Source organism: Catharus ustulatus, chromosome 2, assembly GCF_009819885.2.
Source record: "Catharus ustulatus isolate bCatUst1 chromosome 2, bCatUst1.pri.v2, whole genome shotgun sequence".
NCBI classification, from domain to species: domain Eukaryota; kingdom Metazoa; phylum Chordata; class Aves; order Passeriformes; family Turdidae; genus Catharus; species Catharus ustulatus.
The window spans coordinates 83744933-83764193 of NC_046222.1; the positions used below are offsets into that span (position 1 = coordinate 83744933).

The following is a 19261-nucleotide window of genomic DNA, read 5'->3' on the forward strand; positions in this document are numbered from 1 at the left end:
TACAGGTTTGAATTTTTTTGGAAGTACAGTAAATTCACGAATACAAGCCGCACTGAGTATAAACCGCATCTCTGGGTGTTGGCAAATATTTTTTGTCCATAAATAAGCCGCACCTGAATATAAGCCGCTCTGTGGTTCGCAGCAAGGACCTGCGTGCAACAAAGTTGCCAAATAGTAACAGAACGGCGGCATGGCGGGGTTTGCTGGCTCAGCTAAGGCTGTGCAGGCTCGGCCCGCTAGGGGCTGCCGACGAGGCCAGGTGGCCCAGCCCGGCGCTGCCGCTCAGCGGGGCCACTGGGGGCCGGCCGCCGCTGTCACTGGGCTTGGTCACCACAGCCCGGCGCTGCCCTGTGGTGGCAGGCAGGGACGGAGCCCCCCGCCGCCTCCCAGAGCCGCGGCAGTGGCGGCCCGGGTCCCCCCGTCTCTCCCCCGGGCTGTGGTAAGGGAGCTCTCCCGCCTCTCTCCCCGCCCCCCGTGCTGCCTGCAGGCAGCCAGGCTCCACCCGCGGTGCAACAGAGTAGCAATTTGTAACAATCGCAAAATGCCGACTTTGCAGCAGCTCAGCTCGGCACTCTGGCTGGCACTTCTGAGGTTGTAAATGTCAGAAAATTATTCACATATTAGCCGCTCCTGAATATTGGCCGCATTTCCAGTTTAGGAGCAAAATTTTAGTCAAATTGGTGCAGCTTGTATTCGTGAAATTACTGTATTTTTCCTGTGGATTACTATTCTGATGATGAAACACAATAATCAGACACAAATTTCTGTCATTTTGTCATATTTGACACTTGATTCAAATGGTCATTTAGCCTGCAAAGGATTTCTTCATGAACTTCACAATATCTTCTGCTCCAGAAATAAACTGAAAGGATCATCAGCACCCCAAAGCAGTAGATATCATCTTGGCAGAAAAAGAAGTCTCTCAAAAACCCATAGACAGTTCCTGTTCTCTTGTGTTTGCAAGGAAGGGTTGTTTTTAGGGCTTCAGGGCTTAGGAACATTCAAGCATGAGTCACAGCATAACCACAAGCAAGGGTCGCTGGTTTGTAACTCTCTTTGTGATTTATTATCTACAGTTTTTTCCTCCATAAAAGCAGGGGAAAACCTAATGTGCTTGCAATTTACAGAGGTTCCCAACTGAGAAAGCTTACTTCATTGCTAAAGAAGTGGCGACTACGGAGCGAACGTACCTGAAGGACCTCGAAGTCATCACTTCGGTATGTTTGTTTGAGCCTTACTCACTGAGCACACAGAGCCCTAAGTCAGGGGTGGTATTTCATCTCCTCCATTGCACATCCTAGCGGCTCCGTGCCGCTTTTGTATTCTGCGCTGCAGATACTCTTTGCTGTGTGCAGGAGTTCTCCTCCAGGGAGGAAATAACACAAGGATCAGAGAGTAGAGGTTTGCTCTGTGGTTAGTAACATGCACTGAGAAACTGTATCAGGTTGAGGAACTTGGGACACACTTCAGTTATATTTTCTTGCTCTCATGCTTTGTGGTTATAATTACTAAAAATGCCTGTGGGTTTTCAATGACTTCTCTTAAAACTGAAGTAGCTCCTTAGGGGTACATATAAATGTTTTCTACTGTGTTAAATGCCCTCCATTTAACATGAAATATTGTAGAGTACCTATTTGAATGATTCTGATTTTGTTGGAAAGTGAACTGTGTGTTAAATGAGTCATTCATCTGTAGCATTTGATCAGAGTGTGATTGTTAAAATCACCAAGGCAAATAGCTGCCATCTTTGCACACACAGAAACAGCCTTGTTTCACTTCCAAGAATAATGTGTGCAAGATCTGATCTGAAGTAACCATTTTTCTGTGAAATGGCACTGAATCCAAATGCCTTCATGGCATATAGGCCAGCTCCAGACCTCTCAGCTCTTTAATCACCCAGTGAGGTGCATTGCCCACTCCTGTGTTGAGTGCTGTGGTAAGGAGGACATGCTTCAGGAGAGAGTGGGGACCACGATCCCATGTGACAGATGCAGCTGATCAGACCCCAGCTTAGACAGAACCAATATAGCATGGTTTTTATAGGCAGCAGGGTAGCTGTGGCCCTACTGCTACTTAGCCTTGCTTTCTGGGAAGCCAGCCTGCTGAGAGAAGAGGCCAGGTTCTGTGGGACAGTTCTGCAGTCATTGCTGCAGTCTTAGCAGCAGATAACACTGTTTTCATCTAATATTTCACTCAGTGGCTGCAGAAACAAAACATTTTAGCTCTTCAGAGCTAAAACCCATTTCCCATCCTTCATGGGCTAGAACCCCATCCTTCATTCTCTGGTAGGCAAATTTGAATTTGCTGGATCTCCAAGAGGGATGGGCCTGACGATTAGCATACAGCTGTACCAGCTGTACTCCACAAATGACTGGCCCAGGAGGCCACTGAAAGTGAACAAGTAGCCAGTGTAGTTGGAAAAAGAGCAACTGCTGTGCATGAATTTTCAGACTTGGTAGATGAGCTTCAACTTTAGCTCTGCTTGATGCTAAGATAAAGCATGGGAGAGGGAAGCTTGGGAGGGATGTCCTTTTATCCCAGGTCTGGCTCAGCTCCAGCTGATGCAGTGTCAAGCAAGACTGCTCGAACAGTCTTCTGTCCCAACAGCCTTCTAGGCACTGCTGGAAGTCAACCACAGATAGCTGGAACCCCTTAGCGCAGTAAAGAGTGAGCAGTGTTACCATGTTGAAGATAATACGCATTAATTACTACCTTGGCAAGCTGCCTAGTTCTATGGTTTTATGTCACCCATAGTCTGTTAGGGTGAAATAAAGAGAATATGGAGCAAGACTGATCAGGAGCCTGTTTCAATCTTTGCAGTGCCTGGCACTGCTGCTCCTGTTATAGCAGTGACTTCCACTTGACCACTTTGCAGAGTGATGTCCTCTGTGCACACAGCAACATGGGCGTGGGTGCTTTTTACTGAACCAACTCCTACCAAAGGCATTTCAGATGGAACTTGGCAAAAAAAAAAAAAAAGCAGAGCATGGTTTTTTTGCTTTTACTGAATTGTTTACAAATATTGTAATGCTCTTTCTCTTGCACCTCCAGCATTTGCAAATTCAGTTTGTATTGACTAACCAGTTTGGGTTTGAAAAGAATTTTCAAGATTTGATCAGCGATGGTAAACGGAAAAGGAGGAGTTCCTTCGTCAACTGTGCAGGGTCTGATCTCTAATAAGAGCACCAGTTCAGCACACATGAGTGTCAGGGATGGTCTGGATTGTATTCCTAATGCCAGCTAACTAAGATCCTTACTGGCTTAGCTGTTAGGAGTATTTGGGTTAGGTACATAAAGACAGAAAATGATCCTACCTTCTGCATTTCACTCACTGATAATTTTGCTTCTTTTTTCCTTTGTAGTGGTTTCAGAGTGCAGTGAGTAAAGAAGATTGCATGCCTGAAACATTGAAAAATCTAATTTTCTCCAACTTCGAACCTTTGCACAAATTTCACACTGGTTTTCTCAAGGAAATTGAGCAGAGACTTGCTCTGTGGTAAGACTGTTGATTGTTATTTATCTGCGTTATTTCATGCAGCTTAGCATTTTTGCATTCCCTTTTTGCTAACTCCTTGTGATCTACTGTAGTGCTTAATTTATGAAAGTCACAGATGTTGGTTATTAACAGGCAGGGTTTATTGAATCGTGCTTTGTTCATGTTTACTTGACAAACTCTGTTGTTCAGATATCTCAGTTACAGACATATGCAAATGAAATCATGATTCTGGATGAAGCTTTCTCTTGCCAAATGTCAGTGTTTCTACATGGCAGCTCTTTTGAAGAACATGCTGCAAGCAAGGCTTATCAGTAATAAAGAGGGAGAGGCGAGCAACCAGGTTCTGTTTCTGTCAAAATAGGTACAGGCTGGGAGGATTTCACAGACCAGCTTCTCATTCTGCAGCATCACAGCTGTGACACTCACAGGGTCTACAGTGCAGTCTACAAATTGACAGAGTGTTGGAAGAGGACACTGGGCTTGAAAATTATCTATTCTTAACATAATAGTGGTAGTAAAACATGGCACTTTTGTGAAATAGCTATGAAATTAATAATTCTTCCCTGGCAAGGCTCTTGAATTCATTTGACCGCTGAAATCTTAGCAGATTAGCAGCATAAGCAGAAGCCTTCTCCTTGCTGTGATTAGACTTCCCTGCATTAGATTGTCTTACTCTGTGTAGGCATTTTTTTAAGTTATCTTTGGTTCTGCGAGCTGAGCTTTTCCTTCTCACTTAGAAAAGTGACAATGAAAATCACGTGAAGACAGAGCAGGCAGACCTAATGGGTGTTAATCAGTTTAATTAAGATGGGTGCCTCTTTAACTAATGAATCAAAACAAAAGCAAAACACAGTCTCAGAGTGTGTGAGTCAACTCTTGTGATGTATTGAGATCACTAAATGAGGGCACAGCACTTTGCAGACTAATGCTGTCCAAACCCACCCTGCACAGAATTAGCAGGTGTTTTCTGGGAAGTGGGGAAGGTGGTACTGCCTCTTAGAGCTGACATCCTCACCTAGGACTTGGGTTGACTCCTAATATAATTTACACATATATATATATGTGTGTGTGTGTGTGTATATATATATATACATACACACATATAGTTGGTGTATGTATTTATAAATAACTGACACAGTTACTCCTAAGACATGTTCTGCACAGCCTATATCACTTTCTTTTTCATTGGGCTGCTACTGGTATTAATTGCACTGCACTAAGCAGCATTTATTACAGGTACTCCAAGAAGGCTCTTTCAGATCTTAGAAAATGCTGATTGTTTCTTCAGCCTTGGTGTAAGATTAACAGCAGTTGGAGTTAATCCCCAACTAGTTGGTGTATTTAATGTGTGTGGCGAGAAAAGGGAAATGTATGCAGTTAGTAAAGACCAAGTTCTACTCTCTGTCAGACCGGTCTAATCTTGTTGGGTGCTGACTCCTGGGTACATGTGGAAATAGAAACACCCTCTAAATCCTTCTGGTGGCATTAGAGGTGGATACAAACCTCCTGTTCAGGTGTGATGTTTTTCAAAAATTGGATGATGCTGCACTACGAGCCTGCTGTGGAAAGGTGACATTGCAGAAAGTGGAGGGAAGGAACAGTTGTTAAAAGAAAGAAAAATTATTTAGGCTTCTAGACTTTGCATGGTTTTACTTTTTTCTCCTTTTCAGTTAGCTTCTTTTAGAGCTGAGTAAACCATCTGTTTTTCAGCTTCTCCATAAAGTTTCACAGGGTGGTAAATTTCAGTTTAAAGCTTCTAATATTGTATTTTAATTGCACTTACCCTGTGATTTAAAGTGCTGATCTGCTACAAATTACTTTTCAATCCAAATTTGTTCAAAAATATTCTGCTCAGGTAACTGTCCCAGCTGGGCACCTCCTCCTGACTTTGTCAGCTCAGCTATTGCGTGTCCTTCCACAGTCAGTGTAAAGCCACTGGGATTTCTCTGTCAGCTGCTCTGAATCACTGGACAGAAAAACATCACGTTCCTACATTGTTTGCAGCCAGCAGCCTGGATGCACCTACTGTAATACCCCTGTTGTAGACAGTGATTGTTGTTAAAGTTCTGGAAGATTTGAATATGTGCCTTGGGAAGGGAGGCAGACTTGCTGACAGGTATTGCTTTGGAGGCGTTGATGTTTCTATATAATGCCACAGACGCTGAGATAAGCCACAGGCAATAAACTTTATCCTATAGAGATTAGTGTTTAATTAAACAGTGAGTGACAAAATTAAACAGCCTCTCAGCATCTGCAAGAAGCTGGTGGCAATGTGATAGGGAATTCCTTCCAGCAGCGTGGTCAAGGTCACTCAGCTCAATGTCCACACTGCCAGAACGGTACCTCTCTCTTTGGCCCTAGGTGTTTTTAAGGCAATGGGCTCTGGCTGTGTTCACCACCTCAGGGCAGGTCACTCCCAGCTGCCCAGCAAATCATGGGCCTGGCTGAGCTGGTGGCACAGCTGCAGGAAGGTGTGGGCAGGATTCAAAACAGCTCATTTAAATCTGACTCTTCCATGTCAGGTCTTAAATTTCTGGGCAGGTGGATGGGGCGAGGAAGGTGGGACACTTGTCCTGAGACATGAGCTTGCTCTGCATTTGTCAGAGGGTGACAATGTAGGACAGGTGTTCTACAAAAAAAGGGCCTTTGAATGAAAGGGCTGTGAACTTCGTCAAGCTGCTGGAAACCCCTAGCTCCCCACATGTGCTGTGGGAGCTTGTGTGAGAGAGAGAGAGAGCACCTCCTGCAAGCAGTCATCTGTGTTCCCCTAGTGAGTAGGATGCTGGGTTTTATCAACTTAAAGTGCAATTCAGCCTCTCACTCTACACAGACATAAATGCAGTTCTCTAAGGTTTGTTTCAAACCTTCATACTGCATGTTGGAAGATCTAACAGGAGGTCATTCCCTGCTCTCTTAAGCCTTGGATTGTGTTGAAGCTGATGCAAAAGAGCTGTGAGAAGAGCAAGGCTTAGGGGAATTGCACACAACAATTGTTAGATGTCTCCATGCTTTTAATTTGTTAAAGCACCTATAGACTTTTAGTATTTGGCCAGAGGAAGGTCAGGCTGTGTACATTATTAAAAGCATTTCTGGCTTGCTTGGAGGTTTCTGAAGTGTTTGAATCTGCCATCAGGGGCAGGCTGTTTGCTACAGAACATTTTAAGGGCCAGGATCCTTTCAACCTGGTTATAGGTTCTGGCCAGTCTGATCTGTTTCTTTACACAATTCAGCCATTTTTCTCTTCAGGGCTGCATTTCCTAAGAGCAGCACATCTCAGTGTCCAGTGCCTAGTGATAAAGTTTTTAATACGACACAGATTGATACTGACACCAGTACCCATCTGCAGAACACAGGAAGTCAGTGTGTTTTGCTCAGCCAGAGTTTCTTTCTGACCATGCAACTGAGAAGATTCCTGGCGGTTTTACTGCACAGCATCCTAAGATGAGTGATACCATGCTCTGGGCCATGTTTCCAGCCCTGCCTGTGCTGTTGCAGGGCCAGTAAAGCAGCCCATGAATCTCCTCAGTTGTGCCAGCTGTGCTGAGCTCTGGAGACTGGGCATGTTCCTGGGAGCAAGTGAAATGCCCCACTGGAGGCTGTGTGGTTTCAGGAGGGGAAGGATGACCTTTGGAGGATATTGGAACCCTAAAGCCTGGGAGTTTGAAACTTTCTATGCTTTATGATACTAACCCACAAAAGAACACTGCTTTTGACCTGAGGCCTTGGAGAAGGCTTCTAAATTTGAGTGTATGAGTTAAAATCACTAGTGTGTAGTTTGAATAGAAATGTGCAATATCACATGGTGAAGGGTTTGGAATTTGAGGGTTTTAGAATATAGTAATAGGTATGGGACAAGATGAACATTCTTGGGTGCTGTCTCTTTCTTCCTTCTTGTTCCTTCTTCATGATTTCAAGTAGTAGTTTTTGGTTGGATAGAAAATACTGCAGTACATGCCACAAGTGTTTAGTTATTGGGTCAAAAGTATAAATAATATAGATATTAGCTTTTAATTGGATAATTAGCCTTTAAAAGACTTGTAACTAGCTAGATCTATCTCCATTTTTGCTCGCTTTTGGCTTGATAGCTAGAAGTGTTGCAAAACTCTCTGTACTATAAATAAGATTTAATAAACAACCAAGTCCAAAAAAGAAATCAATCTCTGGAGCATTCAACCCTAACTCTGAGGAAAAGCAAAAGAAGAAAGCTAACCACTTTCAGGTGGATGCAGGTAGGCATGGTGCTTTGCCCTCTCACACAGGAAAGGAAGAGAGGGAGAAGAGCAGGAAGCAGCCTCAGATGGGAGAGGGAACAGTATATGTCAGGCTGTTCTGTGAGCAAGTGCCAGAAAAGCTGCATCCAGCACTTGGGCATCCAGATGCTGGTCCTGGCTGCCAGGACTCCTCACCTTTGGGTGTAAGGCCAGGAGTTCCCAAACCTTTTTGCTGGGAGAAAATGTGGGAGGCATACGTCAGTGACTTTAATCTGCAGGCAGAGTGTGACATACTTCATCAGCTTCTGGGCGGTTGAATCTGAGAAGTCAGTTAAATTCTACTCCTTCTTTTACCTCAGCTTTTTAATAAGCTATTCATTTGGGCCACAAGCACCATTTTCCATCCAAGAGAATTGAGCTCATCTTTACACACCCCGTTAAATATATTCCAAGTTTCCAGTGATTTCTTTAAATGATGACACAGAGTGGCAAATAGACAGCCGTAAGTATTCCCATTTTCTGACCACTGAGCAGCATAGAAAGCAATGCTGGGACAAGCCAGGAGAGCTGTTTCTGCACAAGGAAGCTCTCATCAGGTAGTACAAATGTGTGTTTTGGGCCTTATCCATGTGCTAGGAAAGAAAAGTGTTATGTACTTCCCAGAAGTGCAGGCAGACTCTTCTCCCAGGGAAACTGCTAGTTTGACTCGCAGATCTTTCTGAGGAAAGCTGCTGCTCAGTGTTACCAGATGGGAATGTGTGGCTGGTAATTTGCAAAAAAAAAGGGCTTTTAATCTTAGCATATGAAAGGAGAAGATGCAGTCAGGATTTGTGGAAGCAGAATTGAAAACCTCTAATAAAAAAGCACTCAGGAAGATGCAGGAAGATGAGCCAAACATTGATTTATTAACCATTTTTTGTTTGAGAAGAAATACTTGTGCTCAGGAAGAACAGCCTGATAGACAGTTGATATAAACAAGGCAGCAGTCCTTATCTGCTTTGTCAGAAACAGAAGGCTGGCTGTTCAGCTGGTTCTGCATGTCTGGTGAGGAGGCACGAGGAGAGCAATTTCAAAAGTGTCTTTGTCCTGTGTACAGAAATGAGGTGTGTGCTGCAGTACAAATCCCTGAGTTTTGCTCTGTGGATTCCTGGGACCAAGACATTGAGAAGGGCTTGGTGCCAGCACACTGGGCTCGATTTTGAGAGGATAATTTTCATTGCTGAAGTCACTTTTGGGTACATCTGGGGATTGGAGCTGTGCTACACCCAAATTAACTGGAAATCGTGGGAGATTTTAGCACATCCAGGATCTGTTAGTCAGAGCTGGAGCCGTGTTGTGTCCATCTCTGTGACTGTCCCAGCAGGATATGCCCAGGAGCAGCTCTGAGGCTGTTCCACAGCAAGATATGCAATGCTGTTGTATTTGCAGCATGTTTCCATGCAGTGGTGTTAGTTTAAAAGCATTACTGATGCATGTTCTCTATAGGTTGGGTTTCTCCCACAACAGGGGTAGCCATCCCCAAGTCTTTAAATGCATGCACACCCTCCAAAGGCTTGGTATGACCCTCTGATGGCTTCAGCAGTGTGTTTCTTAGGCTCTGAGCAGTGTGCCATGCACCTCTCACTGCTGAAAGTCCAGCTGCAGTACCTGTAGGAGCGGGCAGGGCAGTAAGAAACACTGTGTAACAGCAGGGTGTGAGCAAGGAAGGGGTGTTTGCTTTTATTGACTCTTCTTTTCCAATTACAAAACATTCCTCTTATTTAAAAGGCACTTTTAAGGGGACTGTTGAAGGTATTTTGTAATATTAGAACTTTAATAATAAAGTCATAAAAACTTCGAAGTGTCTAGGTGTTCAGAGAACCGGCTATCTTATTCAGGAGGGAGTTGCTGGGCATGTAACACAAGGTTACACATTGTAAATATAATTTGTTGCAATTGATTTATTATTGCTTTGGCTGCAATTCAAGAACTGTGATCAAAGACTTCTGTGTTTACCTAAAAAAAAAAAATCTTTATTGAGATATCGTTCTCTTCTTTTTTGCCTTTCCACCATCCCCATCGAATTTCTGTTTCTTCTGATTGAGCGTATGGGCTGACTTGAGATTTTCTTCTATTATTTTTCAATTATATACACTAAGAACTTTATATAATTCGAAAATCTGACAGGGCTCCTTGTGTAATCCCTGTAAGTCAAACTGATGGCTGTTTGAAGCAATATATTCAAGGCAGTGTCTGAATTTCTTACCAGATATAAGTCAGTCTCCTCTTTACTTGCCATTATATGCGTGCATTGCTGTAAAAAGGAAGGGACTACTTGGATGAAAGTGGGAAATGACCTTATCATACAATAATGTCCTCATTTTTCAGCATGATTTTCAGTGGCTTTAGACCTCCCCCACGATGTCAGTAGAGTAAGGGCACATTATGTGTGGGGAAAGCTGCTCCTACATCTTCTATGGAGATGGGCATCATAAATCAGCCCCTGATGAAAAGCTGTGGGACCCCAGGCCCTAAGCTTTGTCCCTTGTCACTGGCAGATAGATACCATGTTCAAACAGTGACCCGTGAAAACAAGGAGTAAGAAGAACAATTTAGCCATTGATGCACAACAAATGAGCAGCTTCTTCCCTCTCAGCAAGCTGAGTGTTGTTATTCAAAACATACACCACAGGGAGAGCTCTCTTTTCTGCTCCTGTGCTTTGGGCTGTTGCAGCAGTAAAACATCATCTGATATGTTATGGGGTTTTATTTTTATATTCAGTGTACTTGGATGCTCCTTTCTTGGTGTTTCTTCTTGTTTTCTTGGGATTTGCATGTTGAGGAGCTGGGGAAGATGGCAGTGTAGCATAGGGTTTGCTCTGGGGTCCCAGTGTGGAGGTGGGGTTTAAGGAGGCAGATGGAAAGCTGTCATGTTCCCTTATGCCCAGTTTCAGCTTTCCCTGCCTCTTTGTCCACATCACAGCCTACATGCCTGTGCACCATCCCCAGTGGGAAAATCATCTCTGTTGCAAGGGAAGCTTATTTGCCTGGAAATAAATAACTAAAGCAAGAAGAGTGGCTGGAACAAGGAGCCATCACATTTCTATATTTTCTCCTAAGAAATGCCTGGGTTTATTTCTTCCAGCAGGATGTGTCTGTGTGCAACACAGGTCCTCTCTGTCAGCCTGGGCTGAGGGCTCTGGTACCATTCAGTTCTTCACTGTTCAGCCAACAGCTGGAGAGAGGCTGTTGCTTCTGGGGAACCCCCTTCTCTCTGTCACTCTGCCAAGATGCAGAGTCAGTTTTGGAAACCCTAAAAGTCTGTGACTGATACCAATGAAGGGGACTATTCCTGATGCATTGTATGTGACTGATATGGTGAGATGCTGTGCAAGCAGTCAGTGCTAGTGGTGCTGAAGAGGGTCCAGCAGGTCAGCTTTTAGGAAATAAGGACCTGACTGTTCCCTGAACAATCCCACTAATTATTGACTGTTGTATTAACTATGACTTTGGTAGGCTTAGGCTCAGCCTCCAAGTAGCTAGCTAGCAGATAAGACATTTGCAATGTGTGTGCTAGCCAATCTGTATTTTAACCTTCAGATCAGAAAAGCAATGTCTGTTTAGACAAAGCAGTCTGTAATGATGTACTTAATATTTGTCTTGGCAGTAAGTAGGTAACTATATATTTCATACTCAGAAAGGTACAAAACTGCTGAAGTCCATTAGATTAAATCAAATGTAGACCTATGGAAAAGGATCCAGGCAGTGCCAGAGAACGGGAGAATAACACATAAAGCAAGAATTCTCATAGAGATAATTGCTGAATACCATGCCATTGCTGGCAGCAGCACAATTTCATCTGGCTTTGACATTTCTGAGCTTGTGTGTAGAGGCCCAGCATGAGCTGCTTGGGAGGAGGGGATGCTGCATGCTGGCTCCATGGGTGGAGAGTGGCTTTCCCTTGCTTCCTGCCAGTGTGGGGCTACTGCCTGGGACTTCAAATGGTTGTGGTTTTCAGTCAGGGGCACTTTGATATGCACACTTGGAGCAGAGCTTTAGTGGCTGGAAGGTTTTATTTACAACCTGTCAGAGGAAATCTCAGTGGGAAGAACTGTTGGGTGGGTAGGACGTGGGGGAAGGGAGAACTGAGGAACAGCATAGAGTGGAGATGATTTGACAGACAGAGGCTTCCTGAAGACAGAAATTGTACTTTTATCCTCAGGTAATGTGAAAACTGTAGTCTTGTGTTGTCCTTACATACTTCTGCAAATGCTTTCAGTTTACACGTTTGTTGGGCATGATTTGACTATGGCAGTGTTTATATTATATAATGTTTTTGCAAAACAGTGATGATAATTAAAACTATCACTGACACAACCCAACTTCCTACCCCAGTGTAACCTTTGAGTCCAGGAAAAAAAAAATTAAAAATCTTGTTGAGAACTGTTTTTCCTTGCCTAAATAGGCGTGTGAGTGCCTGGGAGAGTTAACACAATAGGAAATTATTAAAGACAGCCTATGAAACTGGGAGTTGTTCAAATGAACATGGAGTAATTTCTGGTTTATCAATGGAGTCTCTTTGTTGAAAGATAAAATTGGAAAGGGGAGGGGGACAGTGCTTCTCCCCACACGATTCTAGTGATTTTCTTTTGAAAGCATAGTTTTGTTGGAATAGATCTGTAACAGTTAGGTTCTTATAGTCATGATTTTTCCTCCTGTGTTTTCAAAAAACATGATGTTTAGTTTCGCTTAGAGCATGGTAACCTTGCCTGTCTCACACATGGATTTAGATACAGGAATATCTTTTTTATCAGGAACTGTGTCTCTCCCAAATGCTGCACTCACCAAAGTGCAGCTGGCTGGGTGGGAGGCAGCACTTTGAATTTGTAATACCATAAGTGAAATACTGAACGAAAGTTCCTGCCAGTATGTAACACTTATGAGTCAAAGCCAGATGCTGGATGGATTTTTTTTTTTTTTTTTGGCCCCACTGTGCCTTGCACAAGCAGAAAGCTTTTCAGAGGAGGAACACCCCCTTGGGTCCTGTTCTGGGGTTCAGTAATTGTATCTGAACAGAATTAACCTTATGCTCTGAGACTCCATATTCTCATGGGACTCTGCTCTCTTCTTTTCCCTTAAACCATTTCCAGCCTTCTCTGGTGTGTTCAAAAATGCTAGCAATTTTCTTTAAAAGGCTAATGCTGCTGTTAAGTGCCTGCCCTCTCTGTTGTTCGGAGTGAAAGCCAGGCTGGGTGAAGGGTGTACTGTACCTGGGAATTACATGTCTGTCAGGAAGATTCCTCACATGCTTCTGAACGAAGGAGTATGGGGAGTCAGGATTTTAAAATAAATGAGCTATTAAGTTTCAGTGCTTATAAGTGATTATGCAGTTTAATTGCATGGACTGAAGTGTGTGGCATTTCTGTTTCTGACAGGGAAGGCCGCTCTAATGCTCACATTAAAGGAGATTACCAAAGAATTGGAGATGTTATGCTGAAGAACATTCAGAGTATGAAGGTAGGAATGATCCTATAACTGCTAAGCTTTGACATGGATTAACGTTAGCATGCCTTTCATTTTCATATGATGTTGCCTCTTGTGCTGGTTTTTGCCAATTGTAATCAAGGCTTATGGTATGAAAGTTTCCTTTGATGATGTGGCAAGCATTTGGTGGATGTCCCTGTAATTTCAGAATTGCAAGCTCATTTTAAGTTGTCCAGCCCCTTTCCTCTACTCTCCTAAGAACAGAAGTAAAGAACACAAAAGTTCAGGGATATTTCATTTTCAGTTCCTCTTTCCTTCAAATAAGAAGGCAAAGCATTGGAATTTGTTAGCTGAAGAGACTGTTCAAATGCTGAGTGTGCATATTTTTTCATGAAAATATTCTTGTTAAGATGTTGCAGGATTAATGACCATAAGCTATATATTGATTCAACTTGGGAAAGTTATATATGTGCACCACAATTCCAAGTTAGGTGAAAGGTTTTTGAATCATGAGAATAATTGCCTCTAATTCCTTTAAAGCTAGAAGTAAAAATACATGTATGAACCATAAATCTATGTATAATGTTCGGCAGACTTTGCAATTGTTCTTAGTCTGGCCAGCACAGTATTCTCAATGCTCTGTGGTACTGAGAAAAAATAGCATGGAATGCAGGCACAGGAGCCTGTGAAAACTCTAAGTTTGTACAGTATGGATGTAAGCTTAGCTTATTGTAATGTATCTACACATCCAGGTTGGTGTGGGGCAAAACATGGCATTTCACTTACAGCATGCAGATCTCAGAGCGATTTGGAAAGTCTCCAATAAATCTTTCCTTGGGGATGGCCACTTGGGCATTCTGCAGTTAGTAAATGGAGCAACCTTGAGTCCTTGGCTGGAAGAAAGGGCAGTTTAATCATCACAGCTCTCCTGAGATGTTCACTAGGACTCGGTTTCTCTTTCCAAAGGACAGAGAGGGGCACAGGGAAGTGGAGTGATGCACAAGCAATTATACAGCAGATCAGAAAAAGGGAACATAGAAAGCTCGATTTACTGTCCCCAACACAGACAGCCTTGTCACCAATAAGGCAGCCTTACTCTCTCTGCAGTATACTTAGCCAGGAACTGCTTTTTCCCTTCAAGATGTAATTCACATGCATTGGAAGTAATACAGAGAGGGCTTTTCTACCTCCTTCTCTGCTCTCAAGAAGTATTCAGCCCTTCACAAACACTTTTTAGAATACCAGAGAGCTTCAGATAGACTTTGTCTCTGCTCTTGGTATCTTGCAACATTAAATTGTTTGTCCTTTGCTGTCTGCAGGTCCATCTGGGCCACTAGTCTAAAGGCAGTGTACAGTCCTCACTGTAGCTTAGACCTGGCAGCACTCTTTCACCTTTCCCATTTTCCCTTTCCCATTGAAGGGTTTTACTTCATTTACTTTGAGATCCACCACAACTGATCAAATTATATGTGGAGTAAAGAGACAAAAGCTAGTTTAACTTAAAAGAACTGCACAACAAACAAAAATAAGTACAGTTAAAACTGTACTTTTTTATCATGAAATCTGTTAAAAGATCCACAAACTGATACTATGTGTTTAATTAACATAGGAAATAAGTTAAGAGCAAGTAAATTAATGGGCAGCCTCTGTAGCAGCCCAGAGGGTCTGCTGTGTCTTTTCCTGAGTTACAGACTCATAAAATGAATATGCAGTGTGTGGAGGAAGCAGCTTGGCTCTAGGGAAGGTATGTTTCTGGTAAACATGTCACAAATCACAGGAGAGAGAGAGTTGACTGGAAATGTGTCAAAAAGCACAAACTTCATATTAAGCCAGAGAATGTCTTCTCAAGTCCACTAAATTTATGCATGCAGTTTCTTTTTACTGCTGCTTAATATTCTACCATATACTGGAAGACTTTAGTTGGCTGCTCAGAGAAGCTCTGTACATCCTGAAAAGCCAGTTCTCATTTTGCAAAACAGAATTAATTCCCTGTAAATTGCTAAAAAAAATGCTGCTGACTTGTTTTAAAGGGGAGTTGTGAATATCTGTGATACTGAGACCTAAATGGAGTTAGGTATTTCATGCAAACCTCATTCACTGCTGGTGTGCCGCTCCATTGCTGCCAGTGGGGTTATTTAGAGACTTCATTAAGGAGAAGAGGATATAGTCTGAGGATAAAGAGCTTGTAACATATGCATTTCTGTTGGACAATGCCTCTGGTTTTGTGTTTGTTGAGTTTCCCAAGAGATGCACCTTCTCATTAATAAGAGGAGAGCAGAAGCCAGAAGGCCATTTGCCTGCATCTCAGTTCCCCAAAATCACCTAAGGGAAACTGGGGCATCTAAATCCCTTCATCCATATAGAAAATCCCATTCACATTTTTTGGATGTCTCCATTGTACCTATTTGCATGAGCTGTGTTCATGTCATCTTCTTGCTTTTGGATCTCTCACTGATAAGTGAGTTTTGTTGAATTATGTACTTCAGTTTTCCTGGGAATGCAGAGGGCATGGGGGTGTGTACTTCAAATGAGTAATGTCTTTTCTCCTCGGCAAGTGAATATTAGAGCCATTGTGTTGTACAGTGATTCTGTTTACAAAATCCCCACTGCTGTGCTAGTTGGATATGTTATTGGATTAGGTATGGGCTGAGTCATGTCTCTCAGTGATTGTTAAGAGCCTCCTCTTTTCTTTCATGCATGAAAGCAACTGACAATTCACCTGCGAAAGCACAATGAGATTTTAATGGAGCTGGAGAATGGGATCAAGAACTCCCGCAAGCTGGAGACCTTTTGCAGAGATTTTGAGCTACAGAAAGTCTGTTACTTGCCTCTCAATACCTTCCTCCTCAGACCTTTACACAGGCTTATGCACTACAAGCAGATAATGGAGAGGCTTTGCAAGCACTACCATCCAAGCAACGTAGACTTCAGGGATTCAAGAGGTAAGTAAGAGAAAAGACATCAGTTCCTGGAGCTGGGGAATGGCGTCCAAATCCTTAGAGGTGTATAGCTGGAGAAAAAAAAAATCTTTATTTTTTAAGCCTACTTCAAAAGAGGATTGAGTTGCAAAATCCACCACACAAAACACCATAAACAGTAGGATTAAGGTTGCTCTTCTATATACATTATGCCACAGTCTGGGCAGGTATTTAGAAGAGAATTCTGCTGGGGGTTATTAAACACACAGAAATGACAGCAGGTTCAGGAAGTCTCTTGAACTGAAAACTGTTGGGAGGTTGGGAGAGAGTACAGGGAACATACCATATGTGCTTGTGTTGTTCCTAGTTTCCCTGGAGATCCTCTAATAACACAAAATACTAGCCCAGGTGAACCCTTGGTCTGACCCAGTAGGGCTGCTGTTATTATGTCTTTTACTGTTATTTGTCTTTTTATTTCCAAGAATACAGTTTGCTCTGTTATCATTTCCGTGATTTGTTTCAGGAGCTCAAAGTAACCAGCATGGGTTGGTTTTGGATTTGGGGTTGGTTTTTTTTTCAAACATGAAGAAATTGCTCTCCTGCAGCCTGAACTCGCTGCCTACCATTTCTTTCTGATGGTTTGTTCTCCTTCCTCCTTGTGCTCGTCCCCCACACCTGTTGTAAGCTGTGTGTGTTTAAGGATAGCACAATGTACAGCATTGGTGCAGATCCCTGGAAGAACTTGGACAGGGAGCAGTGTTCAGCACAACTGCTCCCAGGCATGTGAGCTGAGCTCCCTCAGGTTCTGTGGGATGAGACCCACAGCAGGCAGTGCACAGAGTGCAGAGCTAGCCTGACCTGTGGCAGTAAGAAATGCCACAGAGACCTGTGACACTGGGGTGCTGTGGGACACAGGTGTTGGCCCAAGTGTCGATGCTCCCTGAATGATCTCAAAGAAGGCAGTGAGTAGTGCCTGCATTTCTTTCAGCCAAGGCTACAGGATGAGGATAATGTGTCCATTCTCTTCTCCCCAGAGAGTGTAGCAGTTTGATTCCTGCTTCATTTTTGAAATGGATACAAGCATAGGTTTCACAGGTGAAAATAAGACAACATGAGGACAGTGTGACTTAGAGACCCCGTCACTTTGGGATCAGTTTCTTATTAAGGTGTTTGCAGATTTTTTGAAGATCAGAGTCTAAAGGAAGCCCAAAGAAATGGGAATTGAATCCCAGAAAAGATCATAAGTCTCCTCTCCCACTAGCAGGTGGGTAAACTGTGAACTGAGCAATGATGTAAGAAGGAAAATGGAACCACTGTTGCTGTTCACAAGACTGTTTTTTTAACACAAATGACTGTAGCTGCTCTTCTGGCACTGAAGTCAGCCAGTGTCTTTGGCCCATTCAGAGACTGCCCACGCAGCCAGGTGTATCAAGGTTGGTGCTCCCACACATGATGGCACAGGGATTTGGTGGTGTCTTTGGAGAGAATGAGTGATGTGGCTCAATGATGTGCAGTCCTTTAGTCGTTCTCATTAGGACAAACCCCAAGGTGTTCACCATCTGAAATGATACAATAAGTGACGCTGCCATTTCCTGCTGTTTTCAAATATGGACCTGACCCAGTGTGCTGCAAGCAGGGAGGAAAGACGCATTTTTTTCAAGCATAAAGAGCATCCCTAGATTGATCGGAGCTGTAGGAATTTAAGTCCTTTATGAGAATCCATTCATTGGTGCTCTGGATTGACCATACTCTTCTTATAAAGTTCCTGTGGCTAAAACAGAGCAAATTTTTGGGAAATAGACTGTTTCTTCATCACAGCACTCCACCCCTTCCACTGTATAAGATGATGTCCAGAGTTTGTGTGGGTTTTAGTCTACCTGAGTAGCTTTATGCTGTAGAGGAGAAGAGTAGCCCAAGAAGGTTCATGAGCTGGGTACTATTGACAAAAGCCATATTTCTTTTTGAACATTCTTGTAAATTTTTAATAAGCACTTTATGGATTTGTCCATCTAGCTGCTTTGGCTGAGATTTCTGAAATGGTGGCTCAGCTCCATGGCAATATGATAAAGATGGAGAACTTCCAGAAGCTGCACGAACTGAAGAAAGACTTGATAGGCATGGACAATCTGGTGATCCCTGGAAGGGTGAGTAACAGAGTTGTGATTAAGATTTTATACAATTCCAAATCATTAGGTATGTTTTCAAATCCTGTTTATTAGGGGCACTTGTGAAATTGCCTTTCCTCACCTGAAGTTTTTGCTGTCACCAAAAACTCTCAGATGTAAACACAATAATGCCAAATGTCATGATTTAAACCCAGCCAGCAACCGAGACCCACACAGCTGCTTATTCACTACCCCAACTGGTAGAGAATTGGAAGGGCAAAAGCAAGCAAGAGAACTCGTGGGCACAAGCAAAGCAAAGCAAGGAATTAATCCACTGCTTCCCATGGGCAGACAGATGTTCAGCCATCCCAGGAGAGCAGTATAATGGTGGCTTGGGAAGACAAATGCCATCACTCCCAATGTCTTCCTCTTCCTCCTCCTTCCCCCACTTTACATACTGAGCATGATGTCACATGGTCTGGAATATCCTTTGGTCAGTTTGAGTCACCTGTCCTGGCTGTGACTCCTCCAAACTTCAATACACCTCCAACTCCCTCACCAGTGTTGCAGTAAGAAAAGCAGAAAAGACCTTGGCTCTGTGTAAGCCCTGCTCAGCAATAACAAAAATATCTCTTTATTATCAACTCTGTGTTCAGCTACTTGTGCCCAGCACAGATCCAAGACACAGCCCCATGCCAGCCATGGCGAAGAAATTAACTCTACCACAGCCAAAACCAGCACACCATAGAAAAAAGCACCTTTAAAGCAGGAAAAGGCAACCGTCTTTATTACCTTTTGCTGACTTTTAAAGTACTGTCTTTTGTGTAGATTTGGACAGTTTTTAGGCAATTCCAAAAATCTTTTTCAACAGAGGCAGTAAAAATTTATTTATCACAACATTCAGAGCTTGAGCAGTTGCCCATTTCATGCTGTCCTTATTTTCTTTTCCCAGCCCTTGATGCTAGAGCTTGACTGATTAAAGGCAAGTAAGGCATTTGTGCTGGAGGACCTTCAGCCCTTTCACCATGCCTTGCTTTGAAACTCATGGCCCTGGGGAGGAGCAGTCTC

General features: G+C 43.1%; 1 protein-coding gene across 4 annotated transcripts in view; it reads left to right on the plus strand.

The window, feature by feature from the left end:
• FARP1 (FERM, ARH/RhoGEF and pleckstrin domain protein 1) overlaps window positions 1-19261 on the plus strand; it is a 216412-nt gene that overhangs the window by 184399 nt on the left and 12752 nt on the right. For all 4 annotated transcript variants that reach the window (XR_004416993.2, XM_033051219.2, XM_033051221.2 and 1 more), the window contains exons 15-19: window positions 1128-1217; window positions 3363-3496; window positions 13122-13203; window positions 15875-16112; window positions 18102-18232. Coding sequence is in view for 3 of the 4 variants with exons in the window: in XM_033051219.2 (XP_032907110.1) it covers window positions 1128-1217; window positions 3363-3496; window positions 13122-13203; window positions 15875-16112; window positions 18102-18232 (675 nt within the window). In the remaining variant the exon portion in view is untranslated. The remainder of the gene's footprint in view (window positions 1-1127; window positions 1218-3362; window positions 3497-13121; window positions 13204-15874; window positions 16113-18101; window positions 18233-19261) is intronic.